This window comes from Aquila chrysaetos, chromosome 17, assembly GCF_900496995.4.
Source record: "Aquila chrysaetos chrysaetos chromosome 17, bAquChr1.4, whole genome shotgun sequence".
NCBI lineage: Eukaryota > Metazoa > Chordata > Aves > Accipitriformes > Accipitridae > Aquila > Aquila chrysaetos.
Window position 1 is genome coordinate 22317526 of NC_044020.1, and position 20460 is coordinate 22337985.

General features: G+C 43.0%; 1 protein-coding gene across 1 annotated transcript; it reads right to left on the minus strand.

The window, feature by feature from the left end:
* Nucleotides 1-1874: 1874 nt before the first annotated feature.
* LOC115352390 (putative DBH-like monooxygenase protein 2) lies at nt 1875-20205 on the minus strand. Its single transcript, XM_030040501.1, has 13 exons — nt 19339-20205; nt 16422-16568; nt 14679-14840; nt 13368-13451; nt 11990-12157; nt 10947-11049; nt 9985-10151; nt 8093-8184; nt 5013-5109; nt 4737-4796; nt 3595-3725; nt 3191-3305; nt 1875-2435 (listed from the first exon to the last, which is right to left on the minus strand). The coding sequence occupies exons 1-13, from the start codon at nt 19621-19623 to the stop codon at nt 2196-2198; spliced, it is 1851 nt and encodes a 616-aa protein (XP_029896361.1). The 5' UTR covers nt 19624-20205; the 3' UTR covers nt 1875-2195.
* Nucleotides 20206-20460: the final 255 nt, after the last annotated feature.

Genomic DNA, 20460 nt, shown 5'->3' on the forward strand with positions numbered 1-20460 from the left:
TGAGGTAAAGACAGTTTAATAGGTAAAGCAAAAGCTGCGCATGGCAGCAAAGCAAAACAGGGAATTCATTCCCCACTTCCCCTGGGCAGGCAGGTGTTCAGCCATCTCCAGGAAAGCAGGGCTCCATCACACGTAATTGTTACTTGGGAAGACAAACGCCATCACTCTGAACGTCCCCCCCTTCCTTCTTCTTCCCCCAGCTTTATATGCTGAGCGTGATGTCATATGGAATGGTCTGGAATATCCCTTGGGTCAGTTGGGGTCAGCTGTCCCGGCTGTGTCCCCTCCCAACTCCTTGTGCCCCCCCAGCCTCCTCGCTGGTGGGGTGAGAAGCAGAAAAGCCCTTGGCTCTGGGTAAGCCCTGCTCAGCAGTAACGAAAACATCAGTTATCAACGCTGTTTTCAGCACAAATCCGAAACATAGTGCCATACCAGCTACTATGAAGAAAATTAATTCTATCCCAGCCACAACCAGCCCAGGGCTCCACCATTTAAGAAGGATGTGAAGGTCCTTGAATGCATCCAGAGGAGGGCAACAAAGCTGGTGAAAGGGCTGGAAGTTTGGAGAAAAGCAGGCTGAGGGGCAACTTCATTACTCCCTACAGCTTCCTGAGGAGGGGATGTGGAGAGGGAGGTGCTGAGCTCTTCTTCCTGGGATCCAGTGCCAGAATGCATGAGAATGGTTCAAAGCTGCACCAGGGGAGGTTTAGACTGGACATCAGGAAGCATTTCTTTACCGAGAGGGTGGTCAAACACTGGAACAGGCTTCCTAGAGAGGTGGTCGATGCCCCAAGCCTGTCAGTGTTTAAGAGGCATTTGGACAATGCTTTTAGTAACATGTTTTAACTTTTGGTCAGTCCTGAAGTGCTCAGGCAGTTGGACTAAGTGATTGTTGTAGGTCCCTTCCAACTGGAACTATTCTATTCTATTCTATGCTAGTCTATTCTATTCTATTCTAAAGCCCTTTGCCCTAATTAAATACAAGGGAGGATGAATGTCTCACTCAGTACTACCAGCCTTGCTGTGACTTGGTTACACTGTGAGTGAGAAGGTATGTCATATATTCCCATAGGAATTTGAAGGGGAAAATATTTTGTGAGAATTAAAATCATGTTACTAAGCACAGCATAGTGATCTCAGTAATGTATGTATTCTTTGGGACACAGCTCTGAGTGTCTGGATGATTCTCTTAGAATCTCATGGATTCTCTTAATGAGCTTGCCTTCAAGGTGAATTTTATTTTTTTTTCTGTCCATGCTTCAGTTTTAGCCAAGATAATTACTAGCTAATAGATGTTCATCAGCCCAATGAGGAAGGAATCCACTCTGCATGGTTAGTTACCCTCCTAATCACTCTGTTTTGCGATGCTTGCTTTTAAAGTCCGAGGGTGTCTTTACCTGGTGTACTAATTATTGTCAAAATAAGCAGAGACTCTGCCTTGGGGAATGTGGAGAGACAATTTGTTGAAAAGTACCAGTATGAATTTTGAAATTTGGAAGAGTCATTATGGTGACAAAGAACATAACTATTATCAGATTTGCTCTTCTAATTGTCATGCATGCATTGGGGGAAAACATAAGAAAATAGAACAGCAAATGATTTAGCTTTTGTAAAATTAGAATTCGTAGGTTTGCTATATGACAGTGTATAAGGTCTATTTTTCAGTAAGCACCGAGCCATTGCCTCATTATTACCTGGCAATCAGCAGGTAAGTTTCCTGCCATGCAGTCATTGATGGATATGGCAGGACTAGTTTTAGAATCAATTTAATAACTAAGGAGCCGACTGACCTAAGTACAGGGAGTATGTAGATAGCTTGAGACTAGATAACGATTACTGAAATGCCAGTGAGCAAATACATATAGAGGCCCATCTATGAAAGCTCTGGATTTAATAATAAAGCAGCAGCTACTGAAGAGATGAGTGTATTCCTGTCTTTACTGCATTATAGTACATTGCTTTTCTGATTTAGAACAAACTGTACTAGAAAGTATTTTTAATGAAAATAAAGTAAAAGCCAATGCCCATTTAAATGCCAATGCCCATTGAACCTATTTCTTCCAAAGGGAGACAATTTTCTATTATGTAAGTATCCTCTCATGTTCAGGGCCATCAGATCTGGAATACTGCGCTACCAGGTGGTAATTACAGAGGCTTCTTCAACGGGCCAGTGATCTGTTTTGGTATTCCGCCCCTCACTTCCCATACTCGGAGGCCAAGATCAACCAAGAAAACACCAGCTGTGTGAGAGAAAGAAGAGGACGTATAGCAGTTTCTTTGGTGGTTGGTGACTCAGAAGTGCATACTGCGGTCAAACGGAGGTTTGCAGTGGCCCTCAGACCTGACAGTGAGAGGTGTCCAGAAATATTGTGACAGGCAGGCCGCTCTGGAATACTAATGTCTCTGATTAAACCACTCTCATTTCTCTGGAGTTCCTGGGGATGGAAGGAAAGAGGGAAAAATAAAATTACATGATCTGTTTCTAACTTGGGAGCCACAAGACTGGCATTAGACTGCAAGTTTTGGATGTGTTTTAGTCTTCTTGCTGTTTGGATGCGTAACTAGCCATTTCAGAGAAAGTCACAACATGGGTCTCCCCTCTGACAGCAGAGAAGCTCTCTGAGAGAGGAGAAGAAGATGGAATTTTGATCCTTTCTCAGTTTAAGAGATTTTTTTTCCCTAATTCACCTCTAAGATGAGTAGGTGCCACACTGATGCACTGAAATGCAGTCAGATAAGTAAGAGCCAGGAAGCTATGTTCCATGTATGTGGATTTTCTGGATCATCGTAACTCCCTTTGTATGCTCCTTGTCTGAAGGACCTTCAGCACTATTTTATTGCTCATTCTGTCAAAAATGCCCTGCCATGGCATCACCCCCTAGGCACTGTTATATTACCAAGACGCAAGAGTGTTTTTTTCTCTTTGGAGAAGAATTTTTAGCTTTTTTAGTTCAAAAGTAAGTGATGACTAAATATATCTTGGACAGTTACTTGCAACTGCAGCCTAAAAGGCAGGACTTCATAATTCAGGTAATCCCTTTCAGTTCCTATAGCCATGGATAAGCTGTGAAGAGCTGGTGTTACCCAAGTTGTTATGTGTCGGCTCTATCTCTCAGCTGTGCTTTACTCTTGGACCATCAGAGCCAAGTCCATTTCCCCACCCACAAATTGCTCAGAAAGGGGGACTTACGTCAATGGTTTTAATCATGACTACTTGATCTGCCTCCTTGGCTGCCTTCTCTGCAATTTTGACAGTATCATTGTCCCAGTCAACAAACTCCATGGCCATCATTCCTTCCACTGCACTGGGGAAAGAGTAAGGGGCAATGGGGGGTTGAGGACAAATGATGAGAAGATAAGGAAGGAGGGGAAAAATAAAACAGGAAGGGGGGAAAAAAGATAAAGGAGAAGAGATTGTTAAAGTATCACAGTTGATAGATTCCTGCAACAAGGGAGTTCAACTTGACAGGTCCAGGTACATGGCTCTTTCTTCCCTACCAGCAACTTTTTATTTTCATTATCTTTTCCATTTGCCATTATTTATAGCCACATTTTGCTATGCTACTTCCAGAAACATGTTGACTCAGGACTCACTCTGAAGCCTCCTGTTTGAGTGCATGCGCAATGTACAGTATGTCAGGGAAGCCCATACAACTGGAGATGTTGTTACGAGGGTAGTAGAAGAGGAATGTCAGACACATCTCATCCATGGTGCTTGGCCCACCCTGCAAAGACACAAGGATGACGCAGAGGTCTGCTGAGACACAACGAGGAGACTATTTCTCCTCAGGAAAGCACTCTTGTTCACAGCTCATGCAGATCCTGTCTGGTGAAAAAAAAAGGAATTTTTTTTTTCCTGAAAGTTAGAAACAGAGGATCAAAGTATCCTCACAAGGGTCTGATAAATAGGTTGCTCTGTGGTTTTCTAACCTAAATCTACTTATCCTCTCCTTCAGGAAAACTACCATATTTTTATTTCAATCTACAAGATCCCAAAATCTGAACCTTTGGGATTCAGGGAACTAACTGGGTGTGACATCCAGAGCAGAATTTTTCAGTTGATCCCTACTTTTGGAATGGGCCCAACCAAATCAAACAGTCTTGCTCTCTGTGAATATAAGCTCTGTAATCCTCTTTAGGTTTCACAAAACCTCTCAGTTTCTTGTGCACGTTTCTAAATGCAATAATGTAATTAACTACTCTGCATGGCATATGCTCTAAAATAAGTTATGAAGCTTGAGCATGACAATAACTGTTTATGTGCGAAGTTCTGCAAAACTGGTGTCTGGTCTGAATAAGAAGAACTAAAAAGAATGTCTTTATGTTTTGAGAAGTGCAGATCAGATCCAGCTGCCAGATTATGTCAGTTCCTGTATTTGACTTCTGCCTGTCCACTAAATCCAAGTGTTCAATGATTGAAAATCAACTTAGCTGCAAGTTTTGCTACTTCCACTTGACATTTTGGACAAGAGTTAGCTTGTATGGTATTAGATGCAAGATAGCTTTGGGATCCGTTCATAAGCCTGTATTAGGAGGGTCTTGCTGGAGAGCTACTATCCAGCTATGGAGCAACCGTGCAAGGCATGCCTCAGTATGTCTATGATATTGTGACTGACACAAATTTTTACCAGGACTGTATTTGCTTGGGGAAGAGATATGTCTGCCAAAAAGATTTTAATGTTGATAAACTAACTTTAAAAGCAATGGAAGATTTGTAGGTAGAAAAACAAACTTACAAAAGTAATCCCTGATCGATCCAGCGTCTGAAAATTGCATTCGACCAGGATCTCATCCCCCTAGGGAACACAGTAGGTCACACCATCAGAGCGGTACAGGCAAAGAACGCAAAAAAACCACTCGCAACATGGGGAACCGGGGAACCGTGTGAAAACAATGGGCCACAGCCTGAGGTGGAAGGAAGGACAGAATATGTCGGTGTGCTCTGACGCATCTGGTACTTGCCACCTCCTCAGCCTGCCCACCCACGGCTACATCCCAGGGGAGGATCGTACTGGTTTGATTATGAGGATTTCTTTCATGTCCCGAATCTCCTGCAGTCTGAAGTCGTACTGATTGTCCTCACAGATGATCCTCAGCTGCTCACCATTCCTGGGGAAGACAAATAAGGAGAGAAAGTTATAATGTTTCCAGGGAGGGCTGTGGAATAACTGATTCCTGGATGAAATAAACAGAGCCAAGAAAAATCCCCTCCAGAAATCACACCTGATCTCTTTTGTACCGTAACTCACAGAATGTATTTTCAGTGACAGTCAGTCCCAGACATAAACTTGAAATTTTTCACCCAACCTTCTTTGGTCTGGAGTCCAAATATAGACTTTCTAAATGTCAGTAATTGTTGTGCCTTGAAACTTTTGCCTTTCAGATGACAGTCTGGGATCCCAGAAGTAAGAACTCCAACATTTGCATTACAAAACACTGTCCTAAATAAAAAGACTCTCTGACCCTAGCAGAGTAGTGTTGGCAGGCTGTTTAGGACCTCCCTTGCAGATGCAGAAATATCACATGTGAATTCTTCCTTGCTATTTCTACAGTGCTTCGTGATATTTCTGCTTAGGTGGTCTCCGCTCTGCTTGAGCGTTGCTTCTCCATCCACATTATGGGTCCTTAGATCTTGCTAAGTACCTCCACCGTGCACGCTGCAAAGTGCATCAAGGCATCCAGCCCACAAATCCTTGTGGTGCTCAGGGCCAGGCTGTCCCAGCGGCTTTTCACGCACCCTGCTTGCTTGTTGTAGGCTCGCCTTGTGACTGCTGGCAGCTCTGAGCAGGCGGACTGGTACGCTCGTGCCACTGTCCAGTTACATCTTGTAGTAAAATGGGTTCAGGAGGGAGGAAGCTGGCTTGGAGGCCAGGCTTCACAAAAGCCCAAGTCAAGAAAGAAGATGTTCTGTCACATGACACACAGTTTATGTATACCGTGAGACTTGCATAAAGAGCAGGAGCCAAAAACTATTGCTATTGTCTGGAACAAAATAGCTCTGGCTAAGTCACTCATACCGGCTCTGTGTGACTTTTGGCCTATGCTAGGATATTCTGGAATTAACACCTAAAAAGGAGACAGGCCTGCCCCTTAAATCGCTATCAAAGATCACAATCTGCTATATTCTGCCAAGGTCAAGCTCCAAAGCTTGTCTGGGAGCTCCACTAATTGGACAAGTGACTAAGAACAACATAGTTATCCTACGTGTTACAGGGGAAAACCCAGAAAAAAATAGTCCCCCCAACTGCTCACTGTGCTTGAATCGTCTCTGTTCAGAAGGTGTTTCAAACACTTGACTTTCTGCTCTGGAGCCTGGGCTTGAGATGGCTTCAGGACATGGTCTTGGCATGGTAAAGTCTGTAGAGGTCCTTTCTTACATATATGCTCATCCTAAGTAAATTGAACTGTTGCCTTAGTCCTCTCTAGGCTGACCACAAGTGATTCCTAGCAAAGAGACAGAAGCTTCCATTTTCTTCTGAAGCCTAGGGAAAACTCTCCTAGCAAAGAGACAGAAGCTTCCATTTTCTTCTGAAGCCTAGGGAAAACTCTCCTTGGAGCATACGCTTGGAAGATGCTAGCTAGTAAGATGGAGGGAGACTTACTCCTGTTCTCTTGCTGTCTAGCATAGCAATCCAAGTGTCAGGCCAGTTTGGGCTGGAGATCACTAGCACTGAAACTGAGGGATGGCTTTGAAGCCAATAGGTTTTATTGATGTCTACTTTGCTCCTTTTCCAAGAGACAACCACATTTGCCAGCTCTAATGTGCTACTCCTGAGAGACACAGACACGCATAACTGGGGAGCAGACATATTCATAATGCACCTTTCAAGTTACAAAATCCCCATTTATTTAGCCTAGGCAGAGCAGATCAAGTTCGTTTCCCAAGGTTCATAAAAGTTTTTCCCCTGCTTCTGCCATGTCACAGTTAGGTTGCAGAGGTTGGTAGGTGAGCATTCTGCAGATACCACTGGCCAGAGAGGGGAAAATACCCATCAGACAATTGTCAGTCCCACTTTTTTGAGGTTGCCTTTGATGGAGCTTCTACTCACTCTGCCCCATTCCTTGACAGGCTGGGGAGCGGGTAGAGAGGCGCAGGGCCAGGGTGTTTAAACCATGTTTGATTGTAGGGTGCCATTGGTGTTTAAGGATAACTGACGAAGGCCATCTTCAAGGGCAGATGTGCCATTTTGGAACAACCTAGATTCTGCTGAATGATATTTCATATGTGTGCTTAGAAGCCAAACAAGACAACACCTGCCCTGCTCATAACTCAGCTTTGTACTGGTTGTGTGGAGTTTCTGCAAAGTGAATCAGCATGTGAGGCAGTACGTGAGACGGTGCAGGGGTCTGCCTCCCTATAACTGTCTGCAGCATGATGCTTGGCTCATGTTGGGTTATTCTGAAATTAGAAACCTAAGGAGGAGATAGGCGTTATACCTATACTACCAAGCACTTAGACCTCTGTGATACCTCTTTGGCCTAAAGCACAATTAATTTTTAATTCTGGGATTTGTTTTGTTTTCAGATTCCAAATGGCTGAAGTAGTGTTCAAATGCTATGCTGCAGACCATGACTGGCTATTGTCATAGCTTGAAACTGAGAATACACGCTTCACGGACTGGGGTGTGATCAGAGAGCGCATAGGGGTGCTGAAGTGTTTACCGGGGGAGGATGGTGAAGGAAACCAAACCCAGTGTAATTTTGCCCATGCAGCCCATGGGAACTGGTACATGCAATCCCCAGAGCTGTGCCTGTGTAGCCTCGGGTGAGTCTGGGCGGCAGGACCAAGCTATGCAAGGGTACCGTCTAGCAGGTGACTAGTGGGGATGAGCAGCAGTCCAGTGCTTGATCTCACTGCTTAGACCTGTTTTATTTAACAGGAAGCACAGTCGCGGTCTCTTACTTTCTCCTGAGCTGATCCTTCTTTCCCTAAGAGCCAGTTCTCTGTACTACAATTCAGACACTGCACAGTCTCCTGCACTGGCAGACGGATGGAGACTAACCTGGGAACATCATTCTCATCTACTCTAGCCAAGAGGCAGGGACTGATCCTGTGGCATGGGCAGCAATACTGTGAGTTTCCTTCTCTTACCGGTATTGAGCAGCTTTCACTCCTCTGCCAGACAGGTGGGTGTGAAGCAAGTAGGCAAATACATGCAAATCTGGAACCAACATCCCATTCATCTGCAGTTCAAAATGAAGTAGGTCAGAGCCTGGCAGTCAGAGCATAACACTATGTTTTAGGCCTGCCCATCAAGTCAAAAGCTTGATGGAACTCATATAAATGTCAGCTTAATTTTTTTTTTTTTTTTTTTTTTTTTTAAATGGAGGCTTAATTCCATTTCCTTATATAGGTCACTACTAATGGAAAGGTTGGTCTGGTGAGCCTTTCTGAAAATTGCTCTTCTGGCTTTAGGTATTCTGGCATAGTTGTCTGAGTCTGTGATATCTCATGCTGGGTACTGTAAGCATATCTTGCTATATCAGCTACGTAAAAAGCAAAGACAAGATATAGGAGAGGTAATAAGTTAAACATGCAGATACATGAACTCTAAGAAAGAGCAGATAATAGAAAGAGTAAAAGGAGAAAGTGTAAGAAAGACACTGATCAACGGACCATTAAAAGAACCATCAAAATGTAAACCTTAAAAGGTTCAAAGAAAATCTTTGAAAATTGATGAAAAGAAGAAAAACAAGATTACTACAGGTCTCATAAGAGAGAGCAAACCTATGGGTTGTTCGTGGGGGATTGTGGGACTGTGCAAAATTTATGGGATATTGTAAGTGGATTGTGGGACTGTGCAAAATTTATTATCGGACACTTAGGGAAGAGGTCAAAGTTAGGGAAAGAGAGAAACAAACATGGGAAATGGAGAGAAGACGTGGAGACTCCAGTTGTACTTAAGCAGACTGCTGGTCAGTATGTTTGTCTGACCAAACCTGGCACCTGACCGCTCCAATCTAGACTATCTTATTAAACTCTGTTCCTAACTATTTTCTGGGTGAGTGTGCTTTCTGTAGTGTGTATATATGTGTGCATGTGGTTTTGGGGTGGGATCCTCCACTAGGCAACTTCAAGCTGGAAGGACCCAAGGTCCAGGGCACAGATGTTTGAAAGGACTTATAGTCTGGGCCAGAAATCGGAGAGACCCCCAAATGTGATCACATACAGGAGCTTGAGTGAGTGAGTGTATGGTGATGTTCCTTTAGTGAACTTTAAGCCTGATTAGCCAGAGAGGAGGAGGACTGGGTCATTTTTGTTCTCCATGCTCGTGCGGGTGCCTGTAAAGGTACGGTCCTCCTGCCCGTGTTGATCTGTTTGTGGCCAGCTGAGTCTGCTCTCTGGGGGTGTGTGTTTGGGTGGGGTACGGGGTGTCTGTATCTTTGGAGTTTGCCCCCAGCCTCAGCACCAGCTGGGCCTGGGAAAGGGGAAAGTGGCAACCTCACATCTAGCCATCCTGGAGGGACCCGTGAATCCCCCTGGATCCCACAGTCCACCAGAGCTGATTATTGTTAGCAGCCTCTTGGCTGTGTTTTGAGGGATGTTAGATCTCCACTCTGGAGGTACCTTCTTGACCTGAGAGAGACCACCACATCCTTCCAGCCTAGTACCTGCCTTCCTGCACCAGTACCACACACCTATGGTAGGACAAAGGCCTCCTGCATGTGGTGGAGCGGAGCCCCTCGGGGCTCTTGGGAAGTCATTACGTCCTTTGGGGTTTGTTTCCCTTTCACTTAGATGGGGTGAATGGGTATTCGAGCCACGGTTCTGACATGCTTACACAGCTCTGCTTATGCTCTTGGGCCAAATCTTGGGTATCTGCTGAGCAGTATTATTGGAAAGGATACTCATTTTGCAACATGCAAAAATGGAGGTTAAGATAGCACCTTGCACCAAACAGCTTTTGGACAAATCTAGAGCAAGATGAAAGCCCAAAGTGAGAAACATCAAGAAGGATTTCGTATAGCTTTCCCCACACTCACTTCATCAAACCGGCTGGAATTGCAAAGGCCATAAGATCTGTAGGATTCTGCCCCAGGAGGAATGAAATGCACAGGGAAAGTGAAGATGCCTGTTTGCAGAACCCCCACGTCATACTTCCGTAGCTCCGGAGTATAGTAGATTCGTACCCCTGAGCTGTCGATCAAGCCTGTAAAAGAAAAATGACCATTCCTTCAGCAATGACTCCGGAAACATTGGAAGTGGGGCCTGAAGCAACAGCACGTAGCGTGTCCCTCTCCCAGTCACAGGCTGGGAGCAGGCACAGATTAACAGGAGGGCCTAAGCCCTCCACCCTACCCCCAGTGCTCTGGTCCACTGGAATGTACGGCCTCGCAGTCGTGCAAGGTGCATGGCTGCACAGACCTTCACTCACAGTGACGATTCATCTGGATCCAGCCCTGCTCATAGTCTCGGATGATTCCCATAAAATCACTCCGTGCTTTTGTTTGCCCTTCGGTAAAATGGTAGCAAGTACCGTGGTGGCAATTCTTCATCACCTGCAATAGGGATTGAGTGCTGGAGGTCGCAGTAGAAGCCTGAGGTGGTCTTATTAGGCTCTCAGGACTTCATCCTGACCCTTGGTACACCTATTCCTCCACAGCCACTCCGTCCCTTCCCACCCTGCTCCTTTTTCCCATGATGCCCACATTTCCCTGACATTTTCCCTAACGCTCCCGCTAGTATCATAGCAGGAAGATGTGCTCAGCTTTTTCGATAGTAAGATGTGTCTAATCTAAGCAGATATAACTGTCTATGTTTCTAAAGTTAAAGTTCTTCCTGAATGGAGGCCTAGTCCAGTCTCTTCTTACTGTCCTGAAGGTTGTACTGAGCAACATATGGAAGTGTTTGGTGCAGAAGCTGGTTTCTAAAAGGCCTGTAGGTGAGGTCTGAGGCCTCCATCCTGAGGCTGTTCTTTGTCAGACAACTGCCCAGCATTACTCACCTGGTAACAAGTCAAAATTGCTGTAATGGATTTCTAGTCGGACGTACTGAGGGTCCCAAGGTGTCCCTATGGAAACGGCAGCTTCATCTGGAAATTGATAAGACTTGTGGAAAGAGGAAGAGGAGGAATAAACTTATATGAAGTAGTTAGTTTTTAACTCTTCTTTGGTGTTTCTTGATTGGTAACTTGCAAAAAGAAAGTTTTTATTTTCTTGCGTCTCTGAATATTTGCTTAGACATTGTAAGGAATCAAAATGTTGTGGGAAATCCTGCCAGTTCCACTTCTTTTCCTTCTGAATTGGAACAAGGAAGAATTTTCAAAATTTATTTTTCATTTATCTTTTTGATTGGTTTCATTTTTATTTTTATACTATATTTAATAGGAAATGGTTATAGTATGTGTACACTCTTGCAGCACATTTCATATCAGTATTGGCACTGCATAACATAAAATCTGAATAAAACTTGTATAAGGGTTTTGTGTAAAACTTATCTCCTTTCTCTCTCCGTCCCCAGGTACGTGCATACTATAGAAATACAAAATACATTTTGATCTGAAGGGCACAAGAGAGATGCTAAAATTTGTGCAGCACTGACTTCTAACTAGGCCACTCAGTCAGAAGGACCAATTTCACTGAACTTTGAATTTTACTCTGCTGAAAAAGAGGCAGAGCCAGTAGGAAAAAAACCAGAAAGTAGGTACACTTCTACCTGTTATGCAAGACTAGCGTGAGGAGAATTTTGTGAAATTAATGGCAATGTTATTAAAAGGTTAGAATGAAAGCCTTAGTGTGTGACATGTGATACTTGTTTAATGTAGATATGATAATAAGATATGCATGTACGCAGAGTATCGACAACTACGTAGAAATTGCCAGCATCACCTGATGCAGCAGAAGTAGTAGTTGAGTGGGGACAGTATGAGGAAACTTCCCCAGTCTGGTTGGCCCTGCAGGACTATGGGGTCTTACTGGACAAGCTGCCAACAAGGGTAGTACTGTTCATAACAAGAAGTGGGGAAGGGAATGGGCCCTGCAGACTCACCTCCCCTCCAACAGCCCAGCCCACAAGCACCTGAGAGCACAGGGCAAAATCTGGATTGGCTCCATAGCAATCATCTATGCCACCGGGTAACACGCTGGCGTTGCCGCAGGCATAAACAAGAATATGATGAACCAAGGTTATGTTGTGGGGTGTTACTACAGGTTCGAACTGTAACCAAGAGAAAGAGTCAAAAAAAGTTATTGTCAACCCTAAAATATTTCTTTACCAGGCAACTAGAAAGAGTGGTTAACCATATCTTAGGTAAACAGATAGAATCTGATTCGCAAAATGGATGGTAAACTGGATGATGGTTTATCTACTCATTTTGGTATGCACCCAGCAGAGTCCATTTTTCCAGAAAGGATTTGCATCTTCCTTTAAAGCACCTCCCCATTTGCATCTTCCCCTAAAGCACCTCCCCTTAATCAGAATCACAGGGCTGTCTATTTGACCTGTTATGCTGGGCAGTGTGGTTCCAGATTAGAAATGTAAATAGTTTACCTTGTACACCATTTTCTTGTCTGCAAAGCAAAATAAGGGACCTTGATCTCAGGTTCACTATAATTCACTGCTCCCTCAGTTGTACCAAAAGTACTATAATCGAGATAGTTTAAAATAAACCCTGCAAATAACTTGTATCTGTTCATTAATCAGTGAACTTTTTACCAGCACTGATGAGATCAGGCGTCAGAATCCTGATGTTACAAGAACTGACTAAAACTCCTGAGTTTGTTCTGCAGAATTACCTGTTAAATGCTTTTTTCCAGGCCATGCAAAGTCTTTCTTATGAAATTTTGCCTTATGCTGTTGCAGCGGAACATCTGTTTTTAAACATTCAAAACTCACAAAACTAAGAAGGGTTGCTTGACCTTGAAGCACAGTCGTCTTAATTTGAGAAGTAAGCTAGACTTGCTTTGGAAAGTTCCTGTTTCTTTCCTTTTCTCTTCATTTTTGCATATTCAATCTTGAAAACAGGACAGCAAAAATGTTAGTTTTGCCTTTTATACAAATATTCTTAGCAATCTCCAAGGACAAAAAGTCCTTTCAATATAGAAAATTCTGGAGGATCCCTTTGCTCTCAAAGATACCAATAGGTAACATGGCCTGAGCTCACTACACTGAGACATTAGACTTGTAGCAAGGTTTCTTCAGGTGTGGTGTACATAAAGACAAAGGTACTTCCAAAGCTAGAAACAAGACAGAGCTTATCTCCACAGGAGCCAGACAAATTAGCCAGCTCATCCTAATGGCAGTGAAGGACAGACAGAATGCTCCCAAATTTATATTAAAATGCTGTAAAAGACAGATTTGTACACATGATTGAAGGAGCAAGTCTGTCCTGTCCTGTTTTTCCCAGTAAGGCAGCGTGCAAGTTTACCTTGTAGATATGGTGTTTCTGCTTGACCACGGGCAGTGGGATAAAGGTACAGGCATACGTGGTTTCTTCAACTGGAACAGCAAACTGGAAAAGAAACACGCAGGAGTCACCTGAAGGTTCTCCTGGCAACTCACTAATGTGCACAGGGAACTGGAGAAGCCAAAGGGAGGCAGTGCAAGGAGAACGAGACCCAGAACTGGAGGGAGCAGGAAGGATGATGCATTCAGCAAGCGACTGCTTGGGTTTTGGTTGCAATAAGTGAGAGGATTACAGGGTCAAGAAGAGGAAACTGTATTCTGGTGAAGGGCAAACACATTTGTCAGCTCCAGCAGGTCTTAAATTCTTTTTCTTTCAGATTTTTTTCTGGTTTTTTTTCCCGAAAGGGAATTGCATTACTAATTTGCCTCTTGTAACATGAACTGAGCGTGGGAAACATGAATCCAGTTCAATCAACAGTTTTAATTGCTGTTTTTTTGGAGTCACAAGCACAACACATGATAGCACTAATCCCACAAATCTTTACACAAAAATAGTGCCCCTCTTTACTATGGAATATTGCCCACGCTGATCAGCAGACTCTGCTGCATCTTCAGTGAGTGCTGACTGTGTGGGCTGGTGCTGTTTAAAGAAGGAAGGTGTTAATGCAATACCACACTGAGTTGGCACTTTTGAACTCCATTTGACAAGGATGGCACATGTACCATGAGGCAACGCTAATGGGGGGCTCCAGCTTTGCTGGTAAATCCTTACATCTGACACTGAGATGCTGCATAAGTTAATAGTGGAGGCAGTGCACGCAGTAGTATGTATTGCATTTTCTGAGCTCTTAGCCAGAATTGTCTCAGAGCATTTAAATGTATACCCATCATTTCTCTTCTCTGTGATGTTGTGTAGTTCCTATGAAACTAAGATGGGAAGCAGTAAATATCTTCAGTATATTCTAGATATTTTTATAAGGGTCCATATGGATGGGACAATAGACCTGTATAAGTATATGCCCAAGTTAATAATTATATTGTAATTCAGTCTATGTTTGGCTCTAGTCAGGGGAACTCTCTAGTCAAGGGAACAGGCAACACCTTACAGCATTTTCCTAACAAATAAGCCCTTTACCCTCCACACATGAAGCCTTCCATTCCCACTTCATTCCCACTCTTGCCAGCTCTATTTGCATGTTTCCAAGATCAGACATGTCCATCTTTTGACCTGTGCAATCCAAACTTCTAGCATGGGCATGATCAACTTTGCAAAGAAAGGCAGAAGAAAGGGAAATTTTTGACATGCCAAGTAAAGTTCTTGTCCAATACTTACATTGTCCAGCCTCAGGTCATAGGTGAAGAATATTTTGGGGTCAGTTAAGTCAGATGGGCCTCTGTACCTCATCAAGAAAAGGGATTTGGAAAATCTTTGGCCTTCAAAGAATTGGACTGTGTCATCAGTGCCAAATGCAGTTATGAGGCGTGCTGTGTCCATCTGTAATGGGAGTGTTTCACTGGAAAATCTCCTTCATTCCTTCCCATCAACCACACACATGTGTATTCACCCTACATCACATGACTTACACCACTGCACACATATTAAAACTCAATCCACATACTAACCATGTGCAATTAGAAGTCACCTAAAATAACATAACTGTGCATATTTGGTACACACCCAGACACTCAAGACAACATGTCAGAACACACAACAGAAAGTAAGCAGTGTAACACACAAGATTTGTCTTGTCCAGACAGAGACATAATGTTTTTTTCCTAAAGAGAGAGTGCTGGCTGGAAAAGACACGAGGAAAACTGTACTCACTGTCATTTCACACACATTATTAAAGTATGCATGGATTTAAAGTGCTGGTATGTGAAATGAAAGAAAGCTGAAAAAAAAGACTGTGAGGGATTCGTTAAAGATTTTAGAACTCGCATCACTTCGGTTTTAAACGTTCAGATACTGAGTGTCTGGATACTGTTCTAGCTGTGGGAGCTGTACAATGGTGCTAAAGATCAGATTTTCAGATCTTTGCATTTTCTGGAGCAAGCAGATGCAGTTCATTTATTTGTATATACTGTTAATGCACTTTGGGCAATTTTTACAAAGAATTACTAAGGGACTTACACAAAAAGCCGACAAAACTGTAGTCCCTTGATTCCCCATCAGCAGCTACTGTTGAGCACAAATGTGCTCAATGATCTGCCTGGACCTGCCCCATCATGTAAGGACAGCAGCAGCCATGGAAGTCTGTAGGTTCTTCCCACTCAGAATGGGATTAGATCTCTTTCAATTAGTAAAGGTCATTAAGGTTTGTGACTACAAGGACATCTAGCCAGTCATTTGCACATGTATTTGAACTGCAGAAAAATGGTGAATGTACACTGAATTCTGGACAAACATTTCTGAGTGGGCTAAGCCTTGGATAATGCTGATTTACCCAGAGGTCCCTCAAGTAAAGATGAAACTGTGTAAACAGTGTCTATATATTCAGAGTTCTGAAATTGTGTGCGTTCATATACTTGTGAACCTTGGCAAAGCATAATTTTGAAAAAATCTCTGACTTAAAATACCAGTTTGGGTTGGCTAAACTTTTAATGTCAGTCAATACCAATACCTTCTCTCTTCCAAGAGAGAAGGACTGAGATTATAAAAACTTTCTGAACTTGCTAAACACAATTCTTACCAAAACACTGCCTTATATTAAGCAAGCAAAAATTTTATCTCCCACACTAGATTGGTTTTTTGTGTCTGGCAAACAAAAGACGGACAGAGAAATGAGCAGGATTTTCAAGAGCTGTGTTCAAGCTTAAGAAAATGTTGAGATTTGTATCTTCCCAATTCTTTGATGGAAAACATTATAAAAAAACCACCAATGACATCAAAATAGTGCCCTTGAAATGGGCATTATAAATGTGGCCGTACGGTTCCATGTATTTCTTTATATTCCTGTTATTGTACTGTTGTGAGAAAAACCTGTCATTCTCAGATCTGATCTGGGGGATCTGGGAATACAGTGGGACGCGAGAGCAGGTTTGTTTGGGATGTTGCTTGAGCAACCCCCTTCCTTACTGTGATATCCTGGTCATTGGGGTCACATGTCCTTAGGTGGCGTTTGAATAGCACGGTGGTGGAGGTCTCATTCTCTGTCACTGACAGCAGTTGGTAGTCCTGGCTCCCATCTTCCTCAAGGGTTGCCTCATCTACCACGTGACAATCCTGGAAAAGGAACAGTGGTCAAAGCAAGAGGGAGAAAACAAGGGCTTCCTACTCTCCAAGAAGTCATGTTTCCAAGTACCACTGGTGGGACCTCAGCAATTACCAAAGCATGTCATTCTCCAAAAAGCTCCTCTGCTTTCACTGGTGATTTCCACAAACCAATGGAAGAGAACTAGCATCCAGTCCTTGCTTTATCCACCTGCTCAAGGAAAGAGCAGCCCCTGGGTCCCATCACCCAGACGATGGCCTGGATACGATGGAAACTGGAGGATCTTCCCTGCTTCCCGAGCGAGTGACCTGCTGCACGCTGGGACATCTTAGTGCATCTGGCTCAACCACACAGGGTGGGAAGTAAAATAAGCAGAGGTAGTTCAAAAGTAAAATATTTTAGGCATACCAAAGCTTCCACTTTAACTCTTAGGTTTTCTATACTGCCTGGAACCTGGGCCTGGTTGTGGATGCAAAGCTAAGCTCTCCTAGGAACTACAAGCTAACCAAAGGTTTTAGCAGCACAGGCATAGTGAAAAAGACAAATACTGCATGACTGAGATCATCAAATACATTTGTTACTTGGTAAAAAGGCACAGAAACATGAGGCAGAGTTTGAAAAGCATCTAAATGTCTAGTTCCTATAGAAATCTCACTGCAAACAGAATGGGCCACAAAAACTGCTGCTCTGAAAATATGAGGTGAAAAGTTGGGACTGTACACACAGCTGCAGAAAGGGAAGACTGACTGAGATTGAATCATATTTTTGTGGCAAAGGAGTTCAGATGACCAGAAATGAGAAGGCAGTGGCTGCAGACAGGATGAAAATCTCAGCTTTTGCCAGATTTCCCAGTATCTCCTCTAATATTCTTTCTTCTTCTTGAATTTCTCTATGGATTTGGACTTTCAGAATACTCTAAGCAATTTTCCTCTAACCCAAATGCTCAGTTTACATAGGGACACATCATAGTTTGAAAATATAGCTTACATTTTCCTAGTGTTTTGAAATACCTGTTGCACTCTTTCATTAAAAGATCCAAACTCAAAGACAAGTAGTCTGCAAAGGAGCTACTTTGAAATAAATAAAATATTTAACATTAAATATACCTTATGAAAGAGGAAGGCAGTAAACAACTGATAAAAACCCCTGCCTTTGTGAAAACAAGCGTTTTGGGCTAGTTTTTCACCCGTTGGACATTACTCAGATAATGACTGTTATGGTTGTAGTAAAGAGGAAAACTAAAACAAAAACCAAGAATGCAAGACAGAGAGGGTTAGAAGGAAGAATGCAAATGGAAAACCCCACTTAAACTCCATTTACAGTAACTAGCAAATTTTTTCTTCAAACTGTCTCTTCCACAGGTTCAGTGGACGTGCTTTACAGCCTACTGAGCAAATGTGGATTTTTGTAGTCATTAATGTGCTTGCTTACTGGAATGTCTCCAGACCTAAATAATTGGGAGATATTTTCTGACATGTAAAAGAGTTGAAAAAAACTTAAAACTTTTGTGGGACCAAAATTGTTTTCTAATATAAACAGAGAGTTTCAGCTACCGATGCAGAAAAACATTGAAAATGTTAAATATCTCTTCTGAAAATAATGAAATATTTAATATTTTTGAAACGAAACACTTCAATTTTTCCTTTCAGGATGTTCTTTTAGGAGAAATTAAATGCTTTGGTTTTACCCAAAATCACTTTTTAAAAAAATCATTATTAAAAAATAAAGAACAAGTGTTTCTTCTAAATTTATCATTTTTTTCCCTGTAGTCATTCACAGCCAAAAATTTCCTGCCTGTGTCACAGTCATAAAAAGATTTCAAAACTGGGTGTTACAAGAATGGTTTTGCAACCAACAACCACAAGTAAGGCTAGCTACCTCACCCCCTCCAAAGTTCACCCATTTTAGACAAGCACCAAGACATATTTCATGCAAAACACATTTTACTGTTGTGTGAAAGGGGAACTGAAAACAGCTGAACAAGATAAAACCACTGTGACTGGTAAACACTTCATAGGTGTAAACTCTTTTTCTTTCTCTATCTGGATAACATTAAACTGCCTGTTTCTCTTTCACAATTAAAACAAAATAAAATAAAACAAGACCCTAGTTTTTTTATTTAGCACCCTCAGTGGCATTTTGTTCCTCTAAACTCCAGTTGTTTTATCAGTCATCTATCATTAGAGGTTGCCTTTACAGACAACGGAAAAAAACAGCAAGTCCCAAGGATGTCCTATCCTATTCCTAAGGGAGACATTTAAGATCATCAGGAAGAAGTAACCTTTGGAGGTGAACATATGTCTCCGCTTACTACGGAGGAAAACAAGTAAATCAACGTTTGAAGAGCTTCAGTGAGGGAAAACATGGGAGTTTCACATCTGACTCTTGTCTGAACTGACGTCTGGTTTGGGTGAATCAGAAGTTACACTCCCAGCGGCCTCTTTTTGCTTCATGGCGGGTGATTGCTTCAGTCATATCTAATTAATTCTAGTTGTGGTTTTCACTTGCAGATGGGATCAGCTTATTTGCCTAAACATCATCTAGTGCCAGCTGGGATACCATAGGGTATCTCAGGTAGCTGCATGGGGTAGCAGGCATGACACAGGACCTGCAGAAGACCTGGGCTCTTCTGGACTGTCAGTCAGAGCCCATGCCAACTAAGGATCTCAAATGGCCTCGGACATCTATCTTTAGCCAGTTGACCCCTTATGCTGTCAAACCAATATACTTGGAGCATGACCCTTGGCAAAGGGGGATGCAGAGGAAGTCTTTTCAACTTACGGAGAAGTAGATGCTGCCATTTGGGGAGACACCTCCTATCACAATGTCAGATCCAGGCAACTCTCCGTGAGGGCTGAATCCAAATGCCACCCAGCCAGTTGTATGGACCTGCAGCTCAAATGTCATCAGCTCCTGTTCGTCATGGTCCCAGCGGAGGTAGACCATGTTTGAAGGATCCAGGAAGATGGAGAAACGCAGCAGTGGAGGTGCAGGCTGACAAGAACAAAAGCATGGGAGGGACAAGAAGAAGAGCATACCCTTGATTCCTGAGAAGAGAACTGCCATCGTCAACAGGACTGCTGCAGTTTCTGAGTCTTGCTGATACCTTGGGCAGCTATTCTGCTATGAGGGGCCCAGTTTATATGGAAGTGCACGAGGCTGGGCCTGTTGCCAGAAAGGAGGAGTGGAAACTGACTGTTCCATATCCAATTTAACATGTAAAGTTCAACACTTTACATAATATGCCCTGGCACCCTGCCTCAGTGAAACCTGCTGGGTACTAGGCCATCCCATATACATCTTAAAACATTTTTAATAGTTGTTTTGTACTACACAACCAAAAAAAGCAACAAAGTGTTTACCTCCTACCCAGTGCTCAGGATGGGTGAATGCTGGCTCTTCTCGCCAAGGAAAAGGGACGCTACTGACTAACTTGCCTTTCTCTTGCAAATGCTGAAATGAACCCTGACTATGCCACCCTATTGTCTGGTGTGGTGACTGTTGGCAAGTTTGTTGGAAATGGGCTGGTGAGTCTTAGTGCCATGGCTTATCAGAGGAAGCTGCTGTGGCACATAAAAAGGGCTCCTGTGGTAGCAACCTGGACTGTACTGGAATAGTAGAATAAGAAAACTGCCTTTGCTCCGGGCGCTGTACCTTGGTGGGAGTGAGTGGAAGGGGAAAAGGGCATCATCTGTTGCCCTGCCTAAGACCTTTCAGTGTAATGACATGAAAAACAAAGAGCCTTAGCTGGTTTCCAACTGGTTCTGCCAGAATTGCCTTGTGCAACTCATGTCCAATTTGCCCAGTTGCATAATCCACTACAAAACATAGCCCGGGTCTGTGGATTTTGAATGATGTGGTAGTTTATTCCTATTTAGTTGTTAGGAAAGCCTAGAAAAGCCC